This window comes from Halichoerus grypus, chromosome 6 (genome assembly GCF_964656455.1).
Source record: "Halichoerus grypus chromosome 6, mHalGry1.hap1.1, whole genome shotgun sequence".
Taxonomy (NCBI): Eukaryota; Metazoa; Chordata; class Mammalia; order Carnivora; family Phocidae; genus Halichoerus; species Halichoerus grypus.
The window spans coordinates 70,188,183-70,214,590 of record NC_135717.1 but is presented as its reverse complement, the minus strand read 5'-3'; the positions used below and the strand labels follow the sequence as shown (position 1 = coordinate 70,214,590).

Genomic DNA, 26,408 nt, shown 5'->3' with positions numbered 1-26,408 from the left:
GGGTGCCTGGGTGGCTCAGTTGGTTAAGCGGCCGACTCTTGATTTTGGCTCAGGTCGTGATCTCAGGGTCATGAGATCGAGCCCCACATCAGGCTCTGCACTCAATGGGGAATGGAGTCTGCTTGAGATTCTCTCTCTTGCTCTCCAACTGCCCTTCCCCAACCCCCCACACGCTCATGCTCTCGCTCTGTCTCTCTCTCTTTAAAATAAATAAATAAATCTTTTTAAAAAATGTTGATATTTGGTTCAGCATGGATTTGCATTAACTTTGCATTAATTTTGATTTTTAAAATAGTGCATTAAAATGTATTATTATTTATTTGATTACTGAATTTTTGTGAATCCCCTTCATTTATGCCTGAGACAAGTGCCTCACTTCCTCACTCTGGTCTTGGCACTGATTGCATTTGCTCTCTCTATAATTTGCCCCATCATCCAAGGCAGAATCCTGGGAATAATCCTAGATCCCTCATTCTGAACCCCCTCCCGCATCTAAACAATTTCCAAACTTCATAGATTCTACTCTCCCTCTCTCTCATTGCTCCTCTGTTCTCCATTCCCACAGCCCTGTTTTGTGTCTCATCACTTCCCTCCAAGATGATTGCAAGAGCATCTTAACTAGTTTATCCCAACTAGCCTACGTATCTTCCCTCCACAGCATCCTCCAAATCACTGCCAGAAATATCTTTCTAGAAGGCAAATCTGATCACAGCACTCTCCTGCTTTAAAGCCTTCAAAGATTTCCTCCATCTTTCAGAATAGCCTGAGCTCATTCCCAGGCTTTTCATAGCCTGGACCCTGCCTATTTCTGCAGCTCATTTCCTGCCGTAGCCTACATGCTTGCCCCATGCATTGTGCTGTTGCATGTCGCTGTGCATACTCTTTGTACCTACTGTTTTCCTTCTCTGGAATGCCCTTACTACCTCTGTATCCAGCTAACTTTGGATGTTTCGAAGCTCACCTCAAGAATTTTTCCTCTGGAAAGACTTGGCTGCCAACGTCATTGAATTTATCTACCTAGTTTCTGTGTTTCCAAAGCACTTCATGTGTTCATCTACCATCCCTTCCATCATGCTATACTGGATTCATTGATGTACTTGCCGTAACTAGATGGTTAAGTCCTTAAGAAAAGGAATCGTGGCTTTTGATCTTTGTTTCCCATCTCCTAGCAGAGTGCTGATGGTACTCAATAAATATCTGTTGAGTGAATGAATGAATGAATGAATTAGATAAAAGACATAATAATGCATGGTATACAGTAGGTACTCAAAGTGTTGGTCTTCCTTTTTTTGTTTTTCCACCCAACTACCCTAATAATAAATTTATAGTTATTATTCTCAATAATCAGATACTTTTTAAGAACTGATACTTTTCTTAAATAAAGAGTCTCAAGGCATTTGTTGATTCCATCACCACTGGTTGGAGGCTTTGTTTGAAGTTATTCAACCTAACTGAACAAGCTGGGTAATGCAGTGTGCTGGTCCCTGCACCCTAAAGGTTGGATAAGAAATGACTCCTGATCTGAAAGAGTGTTCAACCTAGTATAACCAGGTATGACAAATCCTCACATTATACTACCATAAGGCCTATTGCGGTAAAGTACCATGGGGTGCCCGAACAGAAACTATGGCAGTCACATAACTTGTACTTGTAGAATCCCCTGATTTTACAGTGAGATGCTGGGAGAGGGTATTCCACAATCACAGAGGCGCAGATGTGCAGAGGCGGGAGGCCACAACACATGTGGAAACAGAAAGCAGGCCCAATGCAGCACATGTAGGAGAGCTGAGGGAGCAAAACTTACAAAGGTGGTTGGGAACATATTGCACAGTGTCTGAAATACTGCAGTGAGGGATCTGTGCTTGACCTAAGGCAACAAGAAACCACAGAAGGTGGTCGAACAGAGTGTCATAACCAGAAACTTGCTTAAGGCAGATTGTTCTGGTAGTAATACTATCATGGATGTTCACTATCTAAAAGGGATCAAGCCATTGTGAATTACTTTAAAAAAGAAACTTAACAAATACACTGAAAATGGTACCTCTCAATGAAAGACTAAATTAATGTGAGAGCTCACACTCTAAAAAAAAGGAACTATACACACTTTGAGTAACTTAAAAGCTTTTAAATTTAGGAATATTTGTTGTGCCAAATACGAGTTTTCTCAAGTTAGAAGGAAAGGCTGGTGGAAAACTGTTGCTTCTTGTTTACTGAGTTGGTGACTTTCCATTCCTCCTCCTCAGAAACAGTCCGTGGTCTGGAAGCCTTATCAGTTATCCACCTAGATCTAACAGTCAACATAGAAACTGGCTAGAACTTGTCTCTTCTTTTCCACTTCTCTCAAGACCCTAAATGTGGCAATCTCTGTGAAGAGATATGAAGATGGGTCAATTTCTAGAACCCAGAGTAACCGTTTCTCTAGAACAGGATGTGTTCAAAGTAAAGCACCAGTGGTGTGCATGAATTATTTGAAAATACATGCGTGTGGGCATCATCTTAGGAAAATCTGACGTAGAGATCTGTGTAGAAATCTGAAGACAGAGTTAAATAAAGATGTGATTCTTCATCCTTATTTACCTTTGCATTTAAGACAATTAGATGTATATATAGCTTTTTGAGAACAAATGAGTCATGAAAAGCCAAGTTTTTCCATACTTCAGCTATCTTAAAAATCTCAGGTTACGAAGGATCAGGTGACACAAGGAAAAGGAGGCACAACACTAAGAGGAAGGGGGAAAACTGGTCAGAAGTTTTGAATGATTATTACTCCCAGGAAAAGAACCTTTGGGGAAACAGCAATGATTCTCAAACTCTGGTGTAAATCAGGATCACGAAGAAGTTCCGTAAGGAGTCCCTGGAGTGGAGGGTGTGACTCTTGATCTCTCAATGTTGTGGGTTCAGGCCCCACATTGGGTAGAAAGATTGCTTAAAAATAAAATCTTAAAAAAAAAAAAAAAAGTTCTATAAAAAGTGCATATTCCTGGGCCCCGTCTCTGGAGACTGTTTCCATAGGTCTTGGGGAATGGAGGGGAGAAACCAGTTATTTGCATTAAACACACACATGTCATTTTGATACCAACATAGTATGGGAACCACTAAAAATAGAACTACTCATCTCCATGTTTCCCAAATCTCTAAGCACCCAGCTGTCTTTCTATATTTGCCTTTTTAAAAATATTTGTCTTTTTATATTTGTATAGTATTTTCTAATGGGAATGTCTGCTTCAATCCTTTATGATTAGAGTAAAATTCTTCCAGACGGTTGAAATTCCAGTACCTTCACATTCTTTCCATATTTTATAATGGGCTGAAATAGGCTCATGGAAAACTAAGAGAATAGAAATGAGAATAGAAATAGAAATGCCATTAGGAAGATGTGTCAGTCCAGATGCACTGAGCAGCAGATACCAAGATGGGATGAAATATGTGAGGTTTTCATTAAGGAAAATGATGCTGTGCAGTAAAGTGTGGAGGGGACTGAGGAAATCTGGGGAGCATTCACCAGACACACAAATCTGACCCCAAGTGAAGGAGAAAGAGCAAATGTTGCACAGAGTGCTCTTACACCACTGTAAAGAGCAAGGAAGGTTCAGCAGAGCTGTCAAGGAGTTCTCAAGGCAAAACAGACCCAAGTTTTTATTTTTTATTATTTTTTAAAAGATTTTGTTTATTTATTTGACAGAGAGAGAGAGAGAGAGAGAGAGCACAAGCAAGGGGAGCAGCAGAGGGAGGATAAACAGGTTCCCCGCTGAGCAGGGAGACTGATGCAGGGCTTGTTCCCAGGACCCTGGGATCATGACCTGAGCCGAAGGCAGACACTTAACCGACTGAGCCACCCAGGTGCCCCTAGACCCAAGTTTTTAAAAAAGGATTTAGCGGGGAGCCTGCTTCTCCCTCTCCCACTCCCCCTGCTTGTGTTCCTGCTCTCGCTATCTCTCTCTGTCAAATAAATAAATAAAATCTTTAAAAATAAAATAAAATAAAAAGGGATTTAGATTTTATTTATAGATTCTTCACCTGTGTGATACTCAGAATCTTCCTAGAAAATTACCTTGAGAAATTAGTGGCTTTTAAGTTAATTGTATCTCCTAAAGAAAATTTCCAATTAACACTGAGATCTTGCAGTTTTTTTTAATTAATAATTAAAACCTCACCCCTGGACGAGGGAGAATTATCATCATTCCATTAGAGATGCTATACCATTCATTCATTAAATTAACAGAGCAAACAAGATTCGAGAAATGGCTCCTTACATGCAGAGTGTTCTGATATTAAGCACTTTCCACTATTCTGGCTATTACTGATATCTTCGATATTCCTGGATATGTTATAGTCTTTGATTCTCGGGCAAATCCGAAAAGGACAGGCATGTCAATAACAGTAATTACTGGTCACGGTTCCACAGAGTAGATTTGTCTTGTTGTTTCAATTGTTTCCTGAGCACGGAGCAACCTACTAAGATCTGCCTAATCCCTACCTTGTTAGAGCTTCCTTTCCTTATATGGCATCTATTTACCCTCCACTAACATGGTGCTTAACATTTCAGTCTGAAGTTTCCAAAGCACTCTAGAAAGTGGCTAAATATAACTTGCATCTAAGAGGAAGGTTTTCCCATAGCAGTCTATACAAGCAGCCCCCACTTTGTACAGTTCCTGTGTGCATGAATTTCAGTTACCATGGTTTAGGTAAGCAACACCAGTTCTCCAACAACATAATTCAAATTTCAGTCACCATACTCCACAGTGTGGAGTAATTGCATACAGTGATTGCTACTAGGTCGTCAGTCCACAAATCTCTACGCACATAACAGATGTGGATACGATCGGTGGCCACGACATCACTTCTCTCCAAGTCTATCAGTTATCAGTCATTGCACATCTGCTGCTCAGTTCTTGCACAAACAGCAAAGTATGGAGTTGTGTAGACTTTTTGTCTCAACAATAAAACTCACATGACATTTTACAAAAATGGGTAATAGAGGAGTGCTTGGGTGGCTCAGTCAGTTAAGCCTCCGACTCTTGATTTTGGCTCAGGTCATGATCTCAGGCTCCAGGGTCATGAGATCGAGGCCTGTGTTGGGCTCCGTCCTCAGCGGGGAGTCTGCTTGAGCTTCTCCCCCTCTCCTTCTCCCCCTCCCCTCCCCCAGTGCACCTGGGCTCTCTCAAATAAATAAATAAATCTTTTTAAAAAATGATTAATAGAAGGAATTGGCCGACAAAGATGAAAGTGCAGCGGGCGCCTGGGTGGCTCAGTTGGTTAAGCGACTGCCTTCGGCTCAGGTCATGATCCTGGAGTCCCTGGATCGAGTCCCGCATCGGGCTCCCTGCTCAGCAAGGAGCCTGCTTCTCCCTCTGACCCTCCCCCCTCTCATGTGCTCTCTCTCTCTCATTCTCTCTCAAATAAATAAATAAAATCTTTAATTAAAAAAAAAAAAAAGATGAAAGTGCAGCAAAGAAGCAAAAAGAGATAAAGTAAAAATGAAACTTGAATAGAGCACCTGAGTTATAAGAAGAAAAGCTAACAGTGGGAACGGTGACTCTGCTCTCGGGGACACCTCCAGGGGTACAGCCAGGGGAATTCAGTGAAGACAGCTTATCAACATAAATGGGGAAAGTGGTCATGATGAAAAGGATGAAGAGGTCCCAGAGGAAGTGAGGCTGGCAAAAAAGTCACACTAAAGGAATTCCTGGAGACACTATACCATATTAAAAGCACAAGGGATACAATGTCGGAACCTGATTGAACTTAGAAATATGGCAATTCATCCAGGCATAGGAAAGTTGCTTACTCCATATTGCAAGTTACATGACAAGAAGGAGGCAAGCACTATCCAAATTATTCTTTAAAAAAAAAAAAAAAAGATTTTATTGGGCACCTGGGTGGCTCAGTTGGTTAAGCGACTGCTTTCAGCTCAGGTCATGATCCTAGAGTCCCAGGATCAAGTCCAGCATCGGGCTCCCAGCTCCGCAGGGAGTCTGTTTCTCCCTCTGACCTTCTCCCCTCTCATGTTCTCTCTCTCTCTAATTTACTTGAGAGAGAGAGAGAGAGAGAAAGCACAAGCAGGGGGAGTGGCAGGCAAAGGGAGAGGGAAAACCAGGCTCCCCACTGAGCAAGGAGCCTGACTCGGGGCTCAGTCCCAGGACCCTGGGATCATGACCTGAGCCGAAGGCAGACACTTAACCGACTGAGCCACCCAGGTGCCCCTATCCAAATTATTCTTGATAAATTTTTTTTTAAAGATTTTATTTATTTATTTATTTGAGAGAGAGAGAGACATAGCGAGAGAGGGAACACAAGCAGGGGGAGAGGGAGAGGGAGAAGCAGGCTTCCCGCTGAGCAGGGAGCCCGATGTGGGGCTCGATCCCAGGACCCTGGGGTCATGACCTGAGCCGAAGGCAGACGCTTAACAACTGAGCCACCTAGGCACCCCATTCCTGATAAATTTTTTACAAAGAAATAAAACACTTTAATATTTAATGTTTCTAATGTGCTAAATTACAATGAACTAAATGTTAGTTTTACTAATTTTTAAATTTTTATAAATTTATTTTTTAAGCAGGCTCTATGCCCAATAAGGGGCTTGAACTCACAACTCTGAGATCAAGAGTCGCATGTTCTACAAGCTGAGCAAGCCAGGCACCCCAGTTTTATTATTTGTTTTGTTTTGTTTTCCTATACCTTTATAACTGATGGAGTTTTTTAACGTTTTGATAAAGTTGCCTAGAGGTGGGGGGAGGGGGAGGGAATCACCTGCAAAGGAACAGTTGGTGGGGGTCAGAGGGACAATTGTGGTGGTGGTTACAGGATTGTACACAATGACCAAAATTCATCAAACACTTTAAAATGTGTAAATGTCATTGTATGTAAATAATACCTTCATAAAAGAGAAAAAGGTAATGGGAAGATGTTGAAAGTCTCTTGTTGTGTAAGTGGTTGTGGAAAATCGTTTTAGCAGCAGGATAGAGAATGGTTTAGGGATGAGATCAGCATGGAGACGATTGCAGAAGTCCAGGCAAGAACAGGCCAGAGTCTGAACAAAGAGCTAGTGGGTTGACATGAGTGATTTCAAACTACACTGGAGAAAGACAATGACAATTTAAATAGCTGGTACTCACACCCATCGTCTCTTTTAATTCTCCCAATCCCTGAGAAGAAGAGGATATTATCCTTGCTTTACAGAGAACAACTGACTTGGAGAAGTTAAGAAAACCCTAGGAGGGGCCACCTGGGTGGCTCAGTTAGTTAAGCATCTGCCTTGGGCTCAGGTCATGATCCCAGGATCCTGGGATTGAGCCCTGAGTCAGGCTCCTTGCTCAGTAGGGAGTCTGTTTTTCCCTCTCCCTCTGCCCTGCACCCTGCTTGTGTGCTCTCTCTCAAATAAATAAATAAATAATCTTTAGGGGGGAAAAAAAAAGAAAACCCTAGGAGCCTGGAGAGATGTCACAAATGAGCTGCTGGTGTGTATCAGGACCCTTCTCTTCCTATTAGAATTCATTCCAATTGATTTTCAGGTCTTAAGATTTTCCTTGGTTATAATATGTGTTATATTGTGGAAGGTGATAGTTACATAATATATAACAGTATTAGCTATCATGTAGTCTTCCATTTTAAAATTTATGGACCACAAATCTCAGAGATGAATAGCACATTGCACATCAACCTCCAGATCTATAACACACCTCATATCCACATTCAGGGAAAAGAAAACCAAAATATGCCCAAGTCAGACATTAATAACAGGTTATTTTTAAAAACACCTGATAACTGAAGGTCATAGATTTCACGCTTCTCTGTATCCCCCACAGTGTGCAGCACTGTGCATTATTCTTACTTGAAGTACATTAATTATTTCTTGATTGGCTTGCCTTGACTAGAGTCTTACTTGATTTTGGGGGAAATGAAGGCATTTACCACTTTGGAGCAGACTTTAATAATAACCACAGAAGTTATTTTGTTTTTAAAGATTTATTTATTTATGTAAGAGAGAGGGAGAGAGACAGAACACATGAGTTGGGGGAGGGCAGAGGGAGAGAATCTTCAAGCAGAACCTCTCCCCCCCCCCGCCCAGCCCACTGCTGCTGAGCACAGAACCCAACTCGGGGCTCGATCTCAACGACCCATGAGATCATGACCTGAACCAAAACCAAAGGTTGGAAGCCCAACTGGCTGAGACACCCCAGGTGCCCCGAAGTTATTTTTTTTCACCAGATGCCACTCTAAGAATGAAACATCTCAAGGAAAATGGAGCTTATTCTCATTCACATGAGTCAACAAATAAAATGTATCTGTGCACACATGTGATTGAGTAGACCGCTTATTATATGAATCTGGAATAGCTCTAATATTTATGGGATGCTTATTTATCTAAGTATTTCTTTTAAAGCCTATATTCCTCACTGGAAGGGGAAATGTCTGTTATTTACCATGGTTACTGACAGATTTAGGAATCAATAAACAGCCATTGATTCAATGTGCTTGGTACTACCTAATGAGGCAGGCATTTTATGTGTTCTCTCACTGAACCCTCTCAACAGCCCAAAGGGTAAAGAATCATTCTCATTAGACAGATGAGTAAACTGCTGAGAGCTTCAGTGACTTGCTCAAGATTCTACAGCAAGTAAGTGGCTACACCCAATAGGAATTTGAAACCAGAGCTACACAGTCTTGCAAACGTGGGCTTTTTCCATTGATTAAAAGTAGGGAACCATCCAGGAACTGCGTGTGTACCTGGAAAAACTATTAAACCCTTTCTTTTTCTACCCTTTCCCTGCTTCTCTCTTAAAAAAAAAAAAAAAAAAAAAAAAAGGCCCCACATACATACTATTTTCAGCCTCCCACTGGATAATAATCATAATTTCACATTTAGATTTTCTTTAATTCATGAGTTATAAACCAGCAGGTTACAGACTGAATCTGATCCTCCAACATGTTTTGTTTAGCAAATAATTTTTTTAAAAATTGAATTTTTACACGGTCCCCACCAGACCTTGTGGCCCAGGACCAGGCTGTTTTGCTCCTTTATGTTACCTGCCTAGCCCCTTGCAAGCAGCATAGAGGGTCTAATGAAAACTGAAGCCCAGTTAAAATGCTAATACCCTTGGCAGAGGCTAATCCTTCCAACTGTCTAAAATTATAGTTTGTACCTTACTGTGACTAAGTTCAAAACCTCTACCGAGGAGAGATTTTGAGGTAGAAAGCTAGAGCATCTGAGTGAGGAAAGCAGAGGAGATACGTGGAAGCTGGAAGGGTGGGAAATCAGAGGTTTTCCATATTTTCCCCATAATCTTCTGTTCATCTCTCAAAGCTTTCCTTTGTCCATCTGCTTAATCTCAAGTAGGAATCCCTAACCAATAATTTCCTGCTAGTTAGCGTTCATTTCTCTGGAAATTAAATAACCACAATAATTACCCAAGGCAATAATGTTCTGTAGTATCTGTAATTCAGATATGCCTAATGTCTCAGCCTTGCAACAGCTCACTTCCTTTTATGCCAAAATATGAATAGTATGAGCCTCCATCCTGTATGACTGATAGAAGGCCAGTATTTTTATTAATAATAATTAACTTTTATTGAGTACTTATTATATGCCAGGTACTTTGATCTTAGTTTAAACAAGAACACATCTTGTTTATATATATCTGCATGAATAATCAATAATTTTCAAGGACAGAAGAAGCAAATCCATATTTAAGAAAGAAACATTATCCTAAAGAAATAATAATTTACAGGGACATAACTCCCGCAGTGAAGACAAATGCTGGAAATATTAGTGAGAACAGTATTGCTCCTCATTTTCTTGGATCTTTTTACTACAAAATAGAATCTTTACCAAAAAGTCCAACAACATATTTTTCTAAAAACAGGGGAACAAGGGAATCATCTGCTCTCAGAGATGTTTAAACTTTCTCCTCACAACATGAAGCTAAAGCTTGAAATTATAAGTATCTCACAGTTTTAAAGATCCCAGGACCCAGAAAATTAGGATGAAGTTATCCGAGCTCCCCTCCTTCAATTGGTCTAGAATTGAGAGCCCAGGCTTGAGAGGGGCATAAGCTCCATTTACCCCAGGCTAAGCAAGTCTTCAAGGTTCTATGTTTTTCATTGCTTTAATAGGAAATTACTTTAAATATCAAAATTCTTGAGATAGACAACTGAAAAATTCAGTTGTGATAACAGTAAAACTATACATTTACTGTATAATTACAAATATTTTTAAAGCACAGTGTTGTACTTAGGTAAAAGTGTACTGATATCTGCAATTTAAATGGAAATGCACCAAAAAGAAGATGGATTAATGGATAGATAGAGTAATGGATACTGGATGGATACATGATAAAGTACAGTGAAATGTTAATGAATGTGGAATCTAGGTGCTAGGTATATGGAAGTTTGCTACAAAATTCTTTTGACTTTGCTGTAAGTTTAAAAATTTGTTTTTATTTTTTTTGATTTTCTATAAATTTAAAAATTAAAGGTGAAGGAATACACAAATAGATCAATAGAATCCTTAATCATAGAGAGCCCAGAAACATACCTGTGAATGTATGGGATCTCAGTATATGACAGTAGTTAATATAAAGTAGTGGGGAATGATTAACCATTTAATAAATAGTGCTGGGAAAAGAAGTTGTCCATAAAAAAACTGATTCCTACCTCAGTTAATTCTTTAGCCTTTTCTAGTGATCTAATCTAGCTCTGTTTTTTCTCTCTATCGTAACCGCCGGGCCTCTTGCTTACTAGGTGGTCAATAAATATTTGTTGCATGAAGAATATAGGAATGAAGACCTCAAACCTGGAAGATATACTTCAGGTTGTGGGATTCCTGTAAGCTGTGCTGTGGCCAAGGGCTGGCAGTAGGAGCTGAGTCTTGAGGCCTGTTTCTCATAAGCTGAGCTAAAACAACTGTCACACCAACTCCTGACTGCAAATAAGCAAGTTCAAGGATGAGGTCTGAGGTTGTCCTAGACTTCATTCAGTGACTGGCAGAGCTCCCTTCAAGACTTGCAGGAACAGAATTTGTCCCTATTTACCCTTCCTAAGGCTATAACAAGTGGGACAGGGGAGTAGGATTTGGGTTGAGGGGAGTGACGAGGAAATAATAATGAAGACATAAATGATTTAATATGAAAGTTACAGATTATATATACATAAAATATATATCACAGATATGTGTATTATAGATGTATGTACATATATTGCATATGTGTGTGTGTGTGTGTGTGTGTGTGTGTATGTAAAGAGATAGCAAAGAATTCTATTATGAGCTTAGCCAGATCTTATATTTTCCTTATAGTCCTGAAAAAGGAGAGCAAGTTAATTTACAGTGAGTCAAATTTGGCAAAAGATACTTTAAACTACTTTCCTATATTGATTTGAAGATTTTGTAGTCAGAACACACATTGTACTCTGATGCTGGTAAGTCATGTGCTTATTGTCAGCACACCAATGACAAAATGGAAAAGCTGCATGTGAATTATAGATACTCTACTTAGAGTTTCCATTTGACTTGCTAAATCAAAGTGTATTTTATTCCATTTTATCAAAAACATTAGTATTTACATTTTAGTATAGTCTAACATTTTTGTAAGTCTACTAAATCTTAAGTCAAAGAAATAACCCAAATAAAACTGTTCTATAGATCTTCAGTTTTTCTCAATTATAACACGTTTTCTTTCTAGTGGTTTCCTCACTCATCAATAGTAAAGCCAACTCTTTATTTTCATGAGCATTAGAACTACCAACTGCAAATGTGCTGAATACAAACCACTTTTAGAAACATCAAATAAACACATCCATTCTAGTGTTGTGAATAGAGGTTTGATGCCTAATAGGTTCATCTAGCAGATAAGCTATTATAACACTATTTTACTGCCAACACTACTTAATTACTCCCCATAAATGATATATTTACAGTTCCAGGGTCTTGAAAAAAGACCACAACCCTTACAAAGATTGTGTTTACACAGCTTTGCCATAGTAAATAACTTGATTATGTTGCGTATTTGTACAGCTGGAACCCAAAGGTGAGGATGCCGTTGTCCTGATTAAAGGAGCAGACTCCTGCAGAAGGCATACCTGGAACGGACATGTTACGACATGATTAGGATGAGGATGACAGAAAGTCCACCTTCTTGACTGAAAGAGTCTTCCACTTTCATTCTGTCTATAACTGAGAGGTCTATGATAAATCATCAGACTGTATTATTAACAATTATATTATTGATAATACCTCGGGTCCTCCAAAATAAGAGAGAACTTTTCATTACCTTTCTAAATCAGCTTTGTCCTGCCCTTAAATCTTGTGGAGTGATAGTAATGAATAGAGCTGAGAGGCGGGTGAGCAGTGGTGACACACATCAAGTTTCAGGCTTTCAAAGATTCTTCAACATTAAGAAACACATTTAGAAGGAGTTTATAATGTCTGCCAGTTAGAAAAGCTGGAAGTACCTGAACTCTGGGAAGGTGTTCACTGAAAATGAATTTTAAGTTCTTTACCTTTCAATTCAGCTATTCAGACATTTGATTTTTATTTTGTTTTTGGTAAAGAAAACAGCAGTGGATGGAAGGGCATAGACTGACAGTTCCCAGTATATTAAAAATCAAGGGGCGCCTGGGTGACTCGGTCGGTCATGTGTCTGCCTTTGGCTTGGGTCATGATCCCAGGGTCCTGGGATCAAGTCCCGCGTTGGGCTCTCTGCTCAGCGGGGAGTCTGCTTCTCCCTCTCACTCTCCCTCTGTGCTCTCTCTCAAATAAATAAATAAAACCTTTAAAAAAAATCAAGTCTTTGCAGAGGCATAAAGACTTCTTAAGTGCCCTGCAATATTGGTGTAGTTGAATTTGTGATGTGCCACCCAAGCTCCCAAATCCCCCATTTATGATGAAGGCTGGTGGTGACTCCCAGCCTCCCTGGGAATTGCCCTCCACAGAAGAGAGCTGCCTCTCCTAAGATCATGTCCCTTCACCAGTGGTAGCCAACATCCAATGACTAGTCTTTTGTCTCAATTAGAACAACTCTGATGGGCCATCCCTGCTCTGGAGCTTTCCCATAAAATCATTTGAAGTTTCTGTTGCAACTGCATCATGGTTCAACTTCTCTGCTTAATGCTGCTTTGCACATTTTCTTGCAAGCGGTGTTGCCAAGAGCACACCCCAATTAACCTTTTGCAAGCAAATTTCTGCCTTAGAGACTTTTTCCCATCAAACCCAACCCAAGACATATGGCAAAAATTTTTGGCAGACTTAAAAAGAACTATTTTTATGTCATTATATATTACTGCTCTATTAATTTGGTTTGAGCAAATGGACTGGCTGCAGTAAAATTCTTGCTGGTTTTCCTGTGGATTCACTTACCTATTCCTAGGGACAGAGACCTGGCTGCATATATGTTTATTTAAAAAGGAGTCTGAAAAAATTTAAAAATTGTAGAAAATATACAAGTCTTTTTTTTTTAAGAAAAGAATTAACAAGCTTGCCAAATCATAGTAAATACATTAATAAATAAGAGACTCTTGAGTTTCTACTTTCTCAATTACGTGCATTCTCCTTATAATTGTTATGGTTATATATAATATATATTTAGCATTTTATATATTAAATATATATTATTATATATAATTGTTAATATTAGCTGAATAACAATGAAACCTTGGGCACTGAAGACATGACCAGGATGTACCTGGTCAAACCACTGTTTTGTATATGAGCTGCAGATTTTGCACAAGATCTTGACTGTCGTCCCTGATTTCATTTTCAAAATGTCAGGGAGTTTCTCCGAAACATCCATTCTTTGTGCTCTCATGGAACTGCTTTTATAGAATCTATCCCTGTGATTTATACTTATTTTAACTCCTCCACTAGACTAGGACTTCCTCAATGAGAAATTATCCACATTTGTATCCCATCACCTCTTGAGCAGAGCACCATAATTAATAGTCACTCATTGATTTCCAATTTCAGTCAGTATAGGATTTATTAGCACTTATGAGATCTTGAGCACTGAGCTAAACATTGTTGGAGAAAATGAGTTACACTTACTGCCCTCGAGGAATTTATTATATTCTTGGGGTTAAACATACTTAAACAGCTAGAGTAGCCAATTAAGTATGGCAGGTTGAATATTCACATTTATCTTTGATCCCCCTAACACTCCACTAAAATAACAGTAAAGAAATACAAAAGTCCTAAAGCTACAAGTGAAAAGAAAACTTGAAAGAAAATCATCAGCAAACAGGATTTCAGCAAAATTTTGAAAATATGTAACTGCCTAGGGGCACTTGGGTGGCTCAGTCAGTTAAGGGTCTGCCTTCTGCTCTGGTCATGATCCCAGGGTCCTGGGATTGAGCCCTGCATCATTGTATAGGGCTGCCAGCTTAGCGGGAAGTCTGCTTCTCCCGCTCCCTCTGTCCCCTTCTCCCCAACTCCTTACCCCCCCACCCCTGTTCATGCTCTCTCTTTCTCAAATAAATAAATAAAATCTAAAAAAAAAAAAAATTGCGTAACTGCCTAAATAGGCTGGAGAATGCTAAAACCTAAGCTTGCAGGGCAGAAAGCCAGAAAGTAAGTCAATTCTTCATACAGAATACAGAAAGCCTCAGGAATTGTAGATACCAGGAGGCAGGGGCAGAGCTGAAAAATAGGAAGATTTAGTTGAAAGATTATATAGGGAGTGTTAAAATGCAATTGTCCCCCTACTAAAGTGCCAGAAGATTGCCCCCTTCCCCAGCACAACAGAAAAAAGAAAACTTACTCTCGGAAGAAGTTGAACGAGAGAGGCTGTGGATTCAGGGACACCAGACACAGCTGATGTTGCAGGTGAGTTGCCTTACTGAAAACAGGGGGAGGAAAGTGTACAAACTGAAGGCTGAGATCACCCAATCCTACTCACTTCAAAGAAAACTGGCCACCAGACTTATGTTCACCTTGCAAGAAATTGGAGAATTCCTCTGTGGGGAAATTAACCAGTCCAAAAGAGATGTCTGTGCAAAATGACATTTATAATTTCCCTAATGAAGTTGCTAGATCCTGCCTAATCACAGGGTGGTGAGACCCATCAATCTACAAACACAATCTACATGCGCAGGGCTTCCAATAAGTGCTTTGGTTTCTTACTCAAAGAAGTTAGAACACCAAGGGTCACCACACATTTGAGGAAATGCTCTAACATGAGTGAGAGAGATCAAAACAAACCACAGAAAAAATTTAGAAAACAGAAAAAACTAAAACATAAATAAAATATGTTTTCTCATATTTAGAATATGATGAGAAGATACTGCTCTATGAAGCAAGAACAAATTTAAACCATTCATTTAGAGAATACAAATTCATAAAAGCTCAGAATGATGAGAAGTTCCTCAGAATGAGAAGATATTGCTCTATGAAGCAAGAACAAATTTAAAACATTCGTTTAGAGAATACAAATTCAAAAAAGCATACACACACAGACACACACACATATGTATATATACACATACATACACACATTTCAGTTTGGGATCAACATACCAAAACATTAGCATATCAAAGAAATTTTATCACATATATGTGTACACACACACATAAAATAACCAACATAAGACTTAAAAATAAACATGAAAGAATCTTCCAAAAAGAACAAAAACCAGAGATGGCAAATAAGAAAGACAAGAGAAGTATAGATAAAAAGAAACTGAAAGCTGCCTGGACGAAAAATGCAGATCACATACAGATGATCAGGACCAGAAGGAATCAGACTTCTCAACAACAAGAGAAGCGAGAAGACGGTAAAAAAAAAGTTGCACAAGAATGGCAATGTAATTATAATGCACAATTTAGCTAAGCTGTGAATAATAATTACTTAGAATGTAAACACTGGGGGCGCCTGAGTGGCTCAGTCAGTTAAGTGACCGACTGTTGATTTCAGCTCAGGTCATGATCTCAGGGTCATAGGGTGGAGCCCTGCATAGGGCTCCGCGCTCAGCGTGGAGTCTGCTGGAGATTCTCTCCCTCTCCCCACTTGAGCTCTCTCTCTCTCTCTCAAAATAAATAAATAAAATTAAAAAAAAAAAGAAGTATGTAACTGTGTGCTAATTAGCTAAAACTGGTGATTGAAATATGTTGGGAAGATAAGGGGAAGAAAATGTGTGTGTGTTGATTTAGATGAGGGGCAGTATAAAAGTTATAATTTCATTTAATAAGAATAATAAATCAAAAAGCAGTAGTAAAAGAATGTTATTTAGGACATGGAGATAAATACCAGAAAAACTGCTACAAGAGTTAAAGTGATTGCTCTGAAGAACAGAAATGAGGATTGGAGTGGGGGGGAACAAGAACTTGTTTTTTTTTGTCGTAATTTTATTTTTAAACTATGGATGTGTGTTATTTTGATAGAAATGTTTATAAAATACGTTCTAAAGAATTAAACTATGGTAACAAACAGAGTGCAGGGGTTTTCTGTCTGATTTGTGAAAGAATTGTAGTCTGAAAAACCAATTGCAGAAGGTGGGATGTGGGGAAAGACGAATAGGATTTGGGTGGGCATAAGGTACAGAAGTTCAGGGTGGTATCACAGGACCTTGAAACTAGCAAAATATAAGGGGCACTGAAAGGGCCAGTTGCCAGGAGTCAAGAAAGTAAAATGTTGAACAGTGTGAAAATCATACTTAAATAAGGGGAAGTCAGATGATAAAAGGTATTAGACTCTAAGCAGAAGAATTTGAACTTCTTTCAGAAAAAAGGTTCTTCTGTAGGTTCTTGAGCAATGAAATGATGTAATAAAAGCAAGGTTTCAGGAAATTTAATGTGAAAATTATTGTACATGAAATAGTGGACATGGGAGGGAATTGTCTGGTCTCTTTCACCATTGTATCCCCAGCACACACCTCAGTGCATGGCTCGAAGTAGGAGCTTAACCCATACTTAATGATCAAATGGGAAAGAGGCTTGGCACTGTCATAGCAATCCAGGAATGCAGTAGTAAAGCCTGGGACTAGGAAGGGGTAATAGAAATGGAAAGGAATAAGTGTCTCTTGTGCACATTTTTTTTCTTTTTTCAGAGAGAGAGGGCGAGCACGTGTGTATGCGTGCTTGCACATGAGCCAGGGGGAGGGGCAGGGGCAGAGGGAAAGGGAGAGAGAATCTTTTTATTTATTTATTTATTTATTTATTTATTTATTTATTTAAGAGAGCACATGAGAGGGGGGAGGGTCAGAGGGAGAATCAGACTCCCTGGTGAGCAGGGAGCCTGATGCGGGACTCGATCCCGGGACTCCAGGATCATGACCCGAGCTGAAGGCAGTCGCTTAAGCAACTGAGCCACCTAGGCGCCCAGGGAGAGAGAATCTTAAGCAGGCTCTATGGCCAGCACAAGCTCCTGGTGGGGCGTGATCTCATAACCCTGAGATCATGACCTGAGTGGAAATCAAGTCGGATGCTTAACTGCCCCTCTTATGCACATTTCAAAAAAAGAAAGACTATAATTTCCCCTTCTAAATGCCCATTTAAAAAGTCACTTCACATTAAATAAAAAACAAATTTTCTTATAGTAATAATGTTATAAACAATGGTTAAATTCTTAGACCCCCTCCAACTATAATTAATCTAAAACATAGTCCCATCTAAGTATATATACTATGATAAGTAACATTTTATAGAATCATTTCCAGGAGATAAGTTTTAGGCTCTAAGTTGTGGGTTATCATGCCAGTTGTCTATTGCCATGTAACAAATCTTCAAACTTGAGTATCTTTAACCAATACCCATTTTATGACATCTCATGATTTTATGGGTGAGGTATTTGGGCAGGCCTCAGCTGGGTGATTCTTCTGCTCCAAGGGTGTCAATTGAGATTACTCACTGATATTCATCTGTTGGGGTGTGCTGATTTGGACAGTTCAAGGTAGCCTCCTTTACAAGTCTGGTGCCTGGGTAGGGATGGTTGAAAGGCTGGGATAAGCTGGGACTATTGGTTAGAGTGCCTACATAAGTATGGCCTCTCTAGCATGGCATTCTCAGGGTAGTTGGTCTTTTTGTGTGTGGTTCAGACATCTCTGAAAGAGTGTTCCAAGAGACCTAAGTGGAAGTTACAAGACTTCTCATCTCGTCTCAGATAGCATGCTGTGTGTCACACTTCTGCCACATTATACAGGCATAAGTAAGTCAAAAGGCCAGCCTTCAAGGAGAGAGGCCTGAATCCAGATATGCATGGTTTACCGGAGGACCACTTTCGGTGGCTACCTTCCACAATGGAGATTCAGTGTTTTACATCTTTATAGGAACTTAATTCCTATTCTTCTCAAACTATTCCAAAAAATACAAGAGGAAGGAAAACTTCCAAATTCATTCTATGAGGTCAGTATCACACTGATACCAAAACCAGATAAAGACAGCACAAAATAAAAACTATAGGCCAATATCTGTCATGAATATGGATGGAAAAATCCTCAATAAAATATTAGCAAACCGAGTCCAACAATACATTAAAAAAATCATACACCACAATCAAGTGGGATTTATTCCTGGGATGCAAGGTGGTTCAATATTCCCAAAACAATAAATTTGATATATCACATCAATAAAAGAAAGGATAAAAACCATCTGATCACTTCAATAGATGCAGAAAAATCATTTAACAAAGTCCAACATCCATCATGATAAAAACCCTCTGCAAAGTAGGTCTAGAGGGAACATACCTCAGCATAATAAAGGCCTTATATGAAAAACCCACAGCAAACATCATACTCAAACATCAAACTGAGAGTTTTTTCCCTAAGGTCAGGAATAAGACAAGGATTACCCCCACTCTAACCACTTTTTTTTTTTAAGATTTATTTATTTGAGAGAGAGAGAGAGTGCACGCGCCCTCCCACATGTGGGGGGGTGGGAGGGGCAGAAGGAGAGGGAGAGAATCTCAAGCAGACTCTCTAATGAGGACAGAGCCCGACGTCAGCCTCAATCTCATGACCCTGAGATCATGACCTGAGCTGAAATCAAGAGTTGGACGCTCAGCCAACTGAGCCACCCAGGCGCCCCTCTCACCACTTTTATTCAATATAGTACTGGAAGTCCTAGCCACAGCAATCAGACAACAAAAAGAAATAAAAGGCATCTAAATTGGTAAAGAAGAAGTAAAGCTCTCACTATTTGCAGATAACATGATACTATATAGAGAAAACCTGAAAGACTCCACCGAAAAACTACTAGAACTGATACCTGAATTCAGTAAAGTCGCAGGATACAATATGTACAGAAGAAATCTGTTGCAGGACACCTGAGTGGTTCAGTCAGTTAAGCGTCTGCCTTTGACTCAGGTCATGACCCCAGCGTCCTGGGATCGAGTCCTATATTGGGCTCCTTGCTCAGTGGGGAGCCTGCTTCTCCCTCTGCCTGCCACTCCCTCTGCTTGTGTACTTTCTCTCTTTCTCTGACAAATAAATAAAATCTTAAAAAAAAAAAAAAAGAAGAAGAAGAAGAAGAAGAAGAAGAAGAAGAAGAAGAAGAAATCTGTTACATTCCTGGGCAACTGGTTGGCTCAGTTGGAAGAGCATATGACTCTTGGTCTCAGGGTTGTGAATTAGAGCCCCACATTGGGTATAGAGATTACTTGAAAATAAAATGTATTTTTTTTTTAAGATTTTATTTATTTATTTGACAGAGAGAGACATAGCAATAGAGGGAACACAAGCAGGGGGAGTGGGAGAGGGAGAAGCAGGTTTCCCGCTGAGCAGGGAGCCCGATGCAGGGCTCGATCCCAGGACCCTGGGATCATGACCTGAGCCGAAGGCAGACGCTTAACGACTGAGCCACCCAGGCGCCCCTTGAAAATAAAATCTTAAGTAAAAAAAAAAAAGAAAAAGAAAAAGAAATCTCTTGCGTTCCTATACTAACAATGAAGCAGCAGAAAGTGAAATTAAGAAAATAATCCCATTTACAATCGCACCAAAAACAATAAAATATCTAGGAATAAGCTTAACCAAAGAGGATGACTTTCTTTCTTCAGTGTTTTATAGAAGAAATTCACCATGATGCAAAGAAATGGAAAGACATTCCATGCTTATGGGTTGGAAGAGCAAATATTGTTAAAATGTCTATACTACCCAAAGCAATCTACAGATTTAATGCAATCCCCATCAAAATACCAACAGCACTTTTTACAGAACTAGAACAAACAATCCCAAAGTTTATATGGGACCACAAAAGACCTTGACCAAAGCAATCTTGACAAAGAAAAACAAAACTGGAGGTATCAAACTCCAGATCTTAAGTTATATTACAAAGCAGTAGTAATTAAAACAGTATGGTACTGGCATAAAAATAAACACAGATCCATGGAATAGAACAGAAAACCCAGAAATAAACCTACAATTATATGGCCAATTAATCTTCAACAAAGGAGGAATGAATATACAATAGGAAAACGACAGTCTCTTCAACAAATGCTGTTGGGAAGATTAGACTGGATACTTTCTTTCACCATACATAAAAATAAACTCAAAATGGATTAAGGACCTAAATGTGAGACATGAAACCATAAAAATCAGAGAGATAGGCCATACCAAAATTTTTCTAGATATGTCTCCTGAGGCAAGGGAACTAAAAGCAAAAATAAACTATTGGCACTATATCAAATAAAAAGTTTCTGCACAGTGAAGGAACCAATCAACAAAACTAAACGGCAACCTACTGAATGGAAGAAGATATTCGCAAATGACATAACTGATAAAGGGTTAGTATCCAAAATATTTAGAGAACTTATACAACTCAACACCCAAAAAGCAAACAATCCAATTTAAAAATGGGCCAAAGACAAGAACAGATATTTCTTCAAAGACATACAGACAGCCAACAGACACATGAAAACATGTTCAACGTCACTCCTCATCAGGGAAATGCATTATCAAAACTATAATGAGATATCATCTCATATCTGTCAGAATGGCTAAAATCAAATATATAAGAAATAACAAATGTTGGTGAGGATGTGGAGAAAAAGGAAAACTTGTGCTCTGTTGGTGGGAATGCAAACTGGTGCAGCCACTGTGGAAAACAGTGTGGAGGTTCCTCAAAAAGCTGGGATCATGACCTGAGCCGAAGGCAGCCACTTAACCGACTAAGCCACCCAGGCACCCCTATGAAATAATTCTTAAAGCCTATTGTTTGATACCACTATTCCTCACTAATGTGACAGGATGATTTTTAGAATTATTTTGTTTTTGACATAATATTTTTTCCCTTCCTGGTCCTGTGCAGGGTCAGGCTCTTTATGCTTCCTTGCCCAGAAAAAGTATGTATGTCAGATCTGAAAGCAGAAGGCTCTTGCAAGACACCTCCCTTTCTGGATTTCGTTTTCATAAGTCTGAGCTTCCATATCTGCTGTGCAGGAGGAAGAGGCAAGAGTCGCAACTGAAGTGCCTTGAACAGCAGATGTTTCCAGAGCTTAATTCCTTGGCCATCCCATCACCCTCCTGTCCCTCCCCATACCATGAGATCTCCTGAGTCACCTTTTTGGAACCCCTACTCCATGGAGAATTTGAAAATCACTGCTTTAGACCAATCATTCCCCAGATCTTCTGAGATAAAGACACATGGGCATGCTGGAATAGAAGTTGAGGAAATTTAGATACAGACTACCATATTTCTCTTCTTCATGTATAGAGGCTGAAGTAAATAGTGGAGTGATAGGTGATTGGAACTGTTTTAACCTGGGAGTACAGAAGAATGCTGATGTTGGTAATCAAACTGGAAAGTTGAACTGAGTATTGGCAGGAAGCAGAGGACAATTCATTTGGTAAAACTAAAAATTTGACATTAAGGTAATGCATCCTAAACAAGGTGGCCTATAAGCAGCTAGAGGGATGGGAATGTCACACAGGTGAAAAGGTCAGGGCTGCAGATAAGAAGATAAGACAGTCAAGCAATTGTTGAATAAATGGACTCAGAGAAAAGGGCGGAGGGAAGAGGACAGGGTGTTCATGAGATCCTGCTGCAAAGGTTGAAAACTAGTGGCCCACCTGCCACAACCTCCTTCTTTGAGTGACTGTTACTCTCTTGTTCACTGAAAACTTTGTTCTTTAAAGTTATAGACTATCAGAATCACTGTTTGAAATTATATCAGTAAAAATAAAACATCCTATTCTTGCTTGGAGGATCTAAGACACAGAGAAGCAGCCCTGATTGACTTTCAAGCCAGGTGCAGAGCTTTGGACAGGGGTTTCTGAAGACAACATTCCACATCTACCTTAATTTTGTAGTTCCCAAGGAAACAGGACCTTGGGTCCACTTGTAGTCTAGACCTGATGTCAACGCTCTGCTTTATTTGGAGCCTACTGAAACACAACTTCACTAAAATTTTACCCAAACTCCACACTTCCCCCAGAGCTGTGTAACTCCATCTTTTCCTTTGTTTGGTGAGATGCCCCATAGTTCCTCAGTTGTAAGCTCTTTATTGCAGTGGATCAACAAACCTGTATCTGTTGAACCATGGATTAATTTCTGGAGGTATGTCTTGGGCGAAGACAGAGAGCACTGGAGGTTTTTATGATGCAATCACTCATTTTACAAACGAAAACTGAAAACCAGAGGGAGGGTTCCTGATTGGCTTTGCAGTTCTTTCCCAGTACCTCAGAGCGACTTCCAGTTGAGAGCCATTATGGTATCCACCTTTCTAAAAAACCACTTCAACCTTGGAGTGGTTTTCCTTAGACATGTAGTCCATAAATTTATCCAGGCCTTTTATCCAGGAATGACTCAGGTCAGTCATTCCTCTGGGGCTGAGTTCCATATATTTATTACCAGAGAAGTGGGACCTCCGACTGACTGGGGGCCTTCTCCCCGCTCACCCTACTTTCCACATTTGTTCAGTAATCTTCATTCCTTAGGAGAAATTTCCTTTTTTTTTCTTGACTCCCCAACCCACTCTCTCAGGAAAGAGTAACCGCTTAAACTAGAGAGCCGTGCCACACCCTTCATTCAAATCTTCCTTTCTCTGGCAAAGGGCTCTAATAAGGTGAACTAGGAACCAATTTTATCGCCAGACTAAATAGAAAGCCAACACTTCCTTATTAGGAATATAGTACTGTATTCAAATAAACTACAACATAAGGTAGTTTAACAAATCCCTTGACCCCTGCAGAAAAGAAAGCTAAGCGCGTCTGCCTTCGCTCTGGGAGATTCTGCGGCCGGGTCAGGCGGCGGGGTAAGCAAAAGTACCTCTGTAAGCGAGCGTCCGGTAAAACTTGAAGCGGCGACCCCCTGGCAAAGAGGGGCGGCAGGGCGGCGGCGCGGCCGGGCGCGGACGCGGATTGGTCATCACGGCGTCCGGACCCGCCGCGCGTGCGCCTTGCTCCTTGCGCACCGCCCATCCCGCCGCCCAGTCGCCGGTCTGCGGCCTCAGGAGGAATCGGGAGGCTGCCGGCGAGCCGGCGAGCGGACAGCGGGGCAGGCAAACGGCGTGCCCGGCCTGCTGTCTCCGAGGAAGGAGGGAGCGATATTTCCGGGGCCTAGAATCCCCTCGAGCCCCTGTAGTTTGCCCGGGCCGAGGAGAGAGAAGCTGAGGAGCCGCGGACTCTCCACCCGTGCCGCCGCCATGGCTGCCATGATGGATCGGAAGTGAGCCTCAGGGCGACGGCTGCCGGCGCCGGCGCTTCGAGTCCGGGTTCCCCGGCCACTGCCGCCGGGGGAAGCGCGACGCGGCAGACTGCTGAATCTCTCGGCCTTCGCGACCCCTTTTCTCAGCTCGGGCCCGCTTCCTTCCAGACTGAGCGGCGGGGAGTGGCTCCCGGCCTCCGGCCCCGGCAGCGAGGAAGATGGCGGACCCGGCCGAGTGCAACATCAAAGTAATGTGTCGCTTCAGACCTCTCAACGAGTCTGAGGTGAACCGCGGCGATAAGTACGTCGCCAAGTTTCAGGGAGAAGACACGGTCATGATTGCGGTGAGTGACCCCCGCCCCCACCCTCCATCCCGCTCCTTTGGGTCTGGCTGGGCCCGGAGTTCAGGGAAGTGGCGGGGTGCAGAATTGGGAACGAACAGTGGTGTCCCCAACCCCGCCCCCCGGTAGAGTTTGCCGGTTCAAATAACCCTGGGGAGGGAGACGGCGCAACTCCACGGGTGTTCCTGGATCGCCCCCACCCCGGTCTTAAGTGCCCAGAGAAGGGAGGCGCCTAGTCTCTGGGACACTCCCCCACCTGGGGCGCTGGAGGAACTGTCCGGGGAGAGTTTAGTGCATATTTGCCTATATTTCTGCGTGTGTGTGTGTGTGCGCGCAGTTGCTGTTGGTGTTTTGGACTACCCCCAAGTTTACCATTTGTAACACGTGCAAGATTAAAGTTCAGCTAGGAATGTTGAGGTTTAAGACCAGCCCTACTGTACCTTAAGTAGTAAACATACCTAGTTGTATAGAAACAGAAGATACAGCTACGTGTTGAACCATATTCCTCTCTCGCGAGGAGGAAAAATGATCGAACAACTACAAATTTACCTGTATCTCATATGTTCACCCACCCGTCCTTTGAGTGATGAATGAACGTTCATGTTAACTATTACAAATGGCGAATCAAGGACTGTAAAGAGACTGAGTTTTCTTTTGAAATCGGAGTGATCAATTTTCTTCAGTTTTCTAGCAGATCTAGCCAACTCAGATTGGGTCAAGTAGGTGCCCAGAAAGACCTATTATCTCTTATTGGGTTTTTTTTTTTTTTAAGATTTTATTTATTTATTCATGAGAGACAGAGAGAGAAAGGCAGAGGGAGAAGCAGGCTCCCAAGGAGCAGGGAGCCCGATGCGGGACTCGATCCCAGGACCCTGGGATCATGACCTGAGCCGAAGGCAGACACTTTTAACCATCTGAGCCACCCAGGCGCCTATCTCTTATTGGGTTTATGGGGTAACCATATAACAAAGAGTGTTAACTTTTTGTGTATCAAGGTATTATAAACGCAAGCTCTAAAAAATAAAAAAATAAAAAATAAAATTTGATCAGTAAACTGGATTTTTTGTTAGTATTAGATCCCTACTTCTACCTTGGAGAAAAGTTGATTTTGGTAATCTCAAGGATGGAGAAATAGTGTCCTTTGTGTTATAAAACATAACCAGAGGTGGTTGGTCATTGTCAGGGAAACCAGAAAGTAAGGTTGATTTTTTATTTTTTACTTTTTTTTTTTTTTTTGAGGTCTGATCTGGTATTGAAAGGTCTCTGAAAATATTTTGCATTCCCAGTTCAGGAAGATTAAAATGGGGGGTAAGACACTGCCTACAGAACAGTGAATTGTGACTAAAAAAATTAAATTTATCTTTTCTTGGTAATGCTATTGTGGCAGAATTTTTTTCTACGTTGCTATCATGGTACAAAATCTAAATGTTAATTTTTTCTCTAATGGCATTCCATATAGCATATTGTTTGCACGGTTTAGTTTGGAAAAAAGACAAAGGGGGTCACAGGAGATGGGACATTGATGATTAAGAGCATTGACATGTAAGACAGGACTGAAGTTCTTTAAGAGTTTTTATGTGAAAGTTTGCAAAGTTCATCTTTAGAAAGTGAATGTCATAGCTCTTTGTTGCTCTGTAGGCTTGTGGCGAATGTCGTTAGCTTACAAACAACTGCCAGCTACTACTGTGTGAAGACTGGCTGGTTTTTTGTTAACAAGTTCATGAGAAAAACTATGAAATGACATCATGGTAACACTAAGAAGCACAGAAGTAGTCATCCTTTTCCTTTAGGATATCTCTGACATGGAATCAGAGGAAGCTTGCAGGGCCTGGGTTAGTTGGCATTCTGGCTACTAGTTTCTCATAGAGTTTTTGTGATTATTCAGCTGCAGCAGTGTTTGACACGTCAAAACAATTTTACTTTTAGACTTGTATTAACAATGTCTTATTTTTGCAGATTTGTGTGTGTGTTTAAACAAATCTTTAAGTATTACCAAGATTCATTTGTTGCAATGATAGGATTTAGGATTCACAAAATACATTGAGAAGGCAACTTTCTGCCCAAATATGACATATGAGGAAAGAGTTAAAAGAAAACAATTACCACAGTAAGCACACTTGTATTCTTGGTTGTTTCCTTTGGATAATTTAAGTTTCCTTAACAATGTAAATAAATTTAAATGCTAATAGAAATAATGGATAGATGATTGAGTTGTGAATCAGTAATAAACAGTTGGCCTTTAGGTAAACTCGTAAGCATTTTTTTAGTCTTTTTTTTTTTTTTAAGTTTAAGCAGAAACACAACAGAGTCAACATAGCCTTAAGAAATGTAAGGTAACATGTTTATTTTCAAGAACTAATCTTTGCATATACTAAGTCATTAGTTAATCTGGGGTTTCAATTTTTTTAATGAATTTATTTTTTAAAACGCTGTTGAAAATTTAAAAGGGATAGCTGGGAGAGTCAGATTTTAAAATTAAAAAATCTCTAGGTTTGTTTTGTTCATTT

At 40.4% G+C, this 26,408-nt stretch overlaps 1 protein-coding gene and 1 long non-coding RNA gene across 3 annotated transcripts in view; one reads left to right on the top strand and one right to left on the bottom strand.

Annotated features, from left to right (window-relative positions):
- LOC144382333 (uncharacterized) overlaps nt 1-23,340 on the bottom strand; it is a 59,938-nt gene extending 36,598 nt beyond the window's left edge. The window contains exon 1 of the long non-coding RNA XR_013449043.1: nt 23,183-23,340. This is a non-coding gene — a long non-coding RNA (uncharacterized LOC144382333). The remainder of the gene's footprint in view (nt 1-23,182) is intronic.
- Nucleotides 23,341-23,361: 21 nt separating this feature from the next.
- Nucleotides 23,362-26,408, top strand: part of KIF5B (kinesin family member 5B) — a 46,543-nt gene continuing 43,496 nt past the window's right edge. For both annotated transcript variants that reach the window (XM_036099595.2, XM_078075344.1), the window contains exon 1: nt 23,362-23,904. In XM_036099595.2, coding sequence (XP_035955488.1) covers nt 23,779-23,904 — 126 coding nt within the window. In that variant the 5' untranslated portion in view covers nt 23,362-23,778. The remainder of the gene's footprint in view (nt 23,905-26,408) is intronic.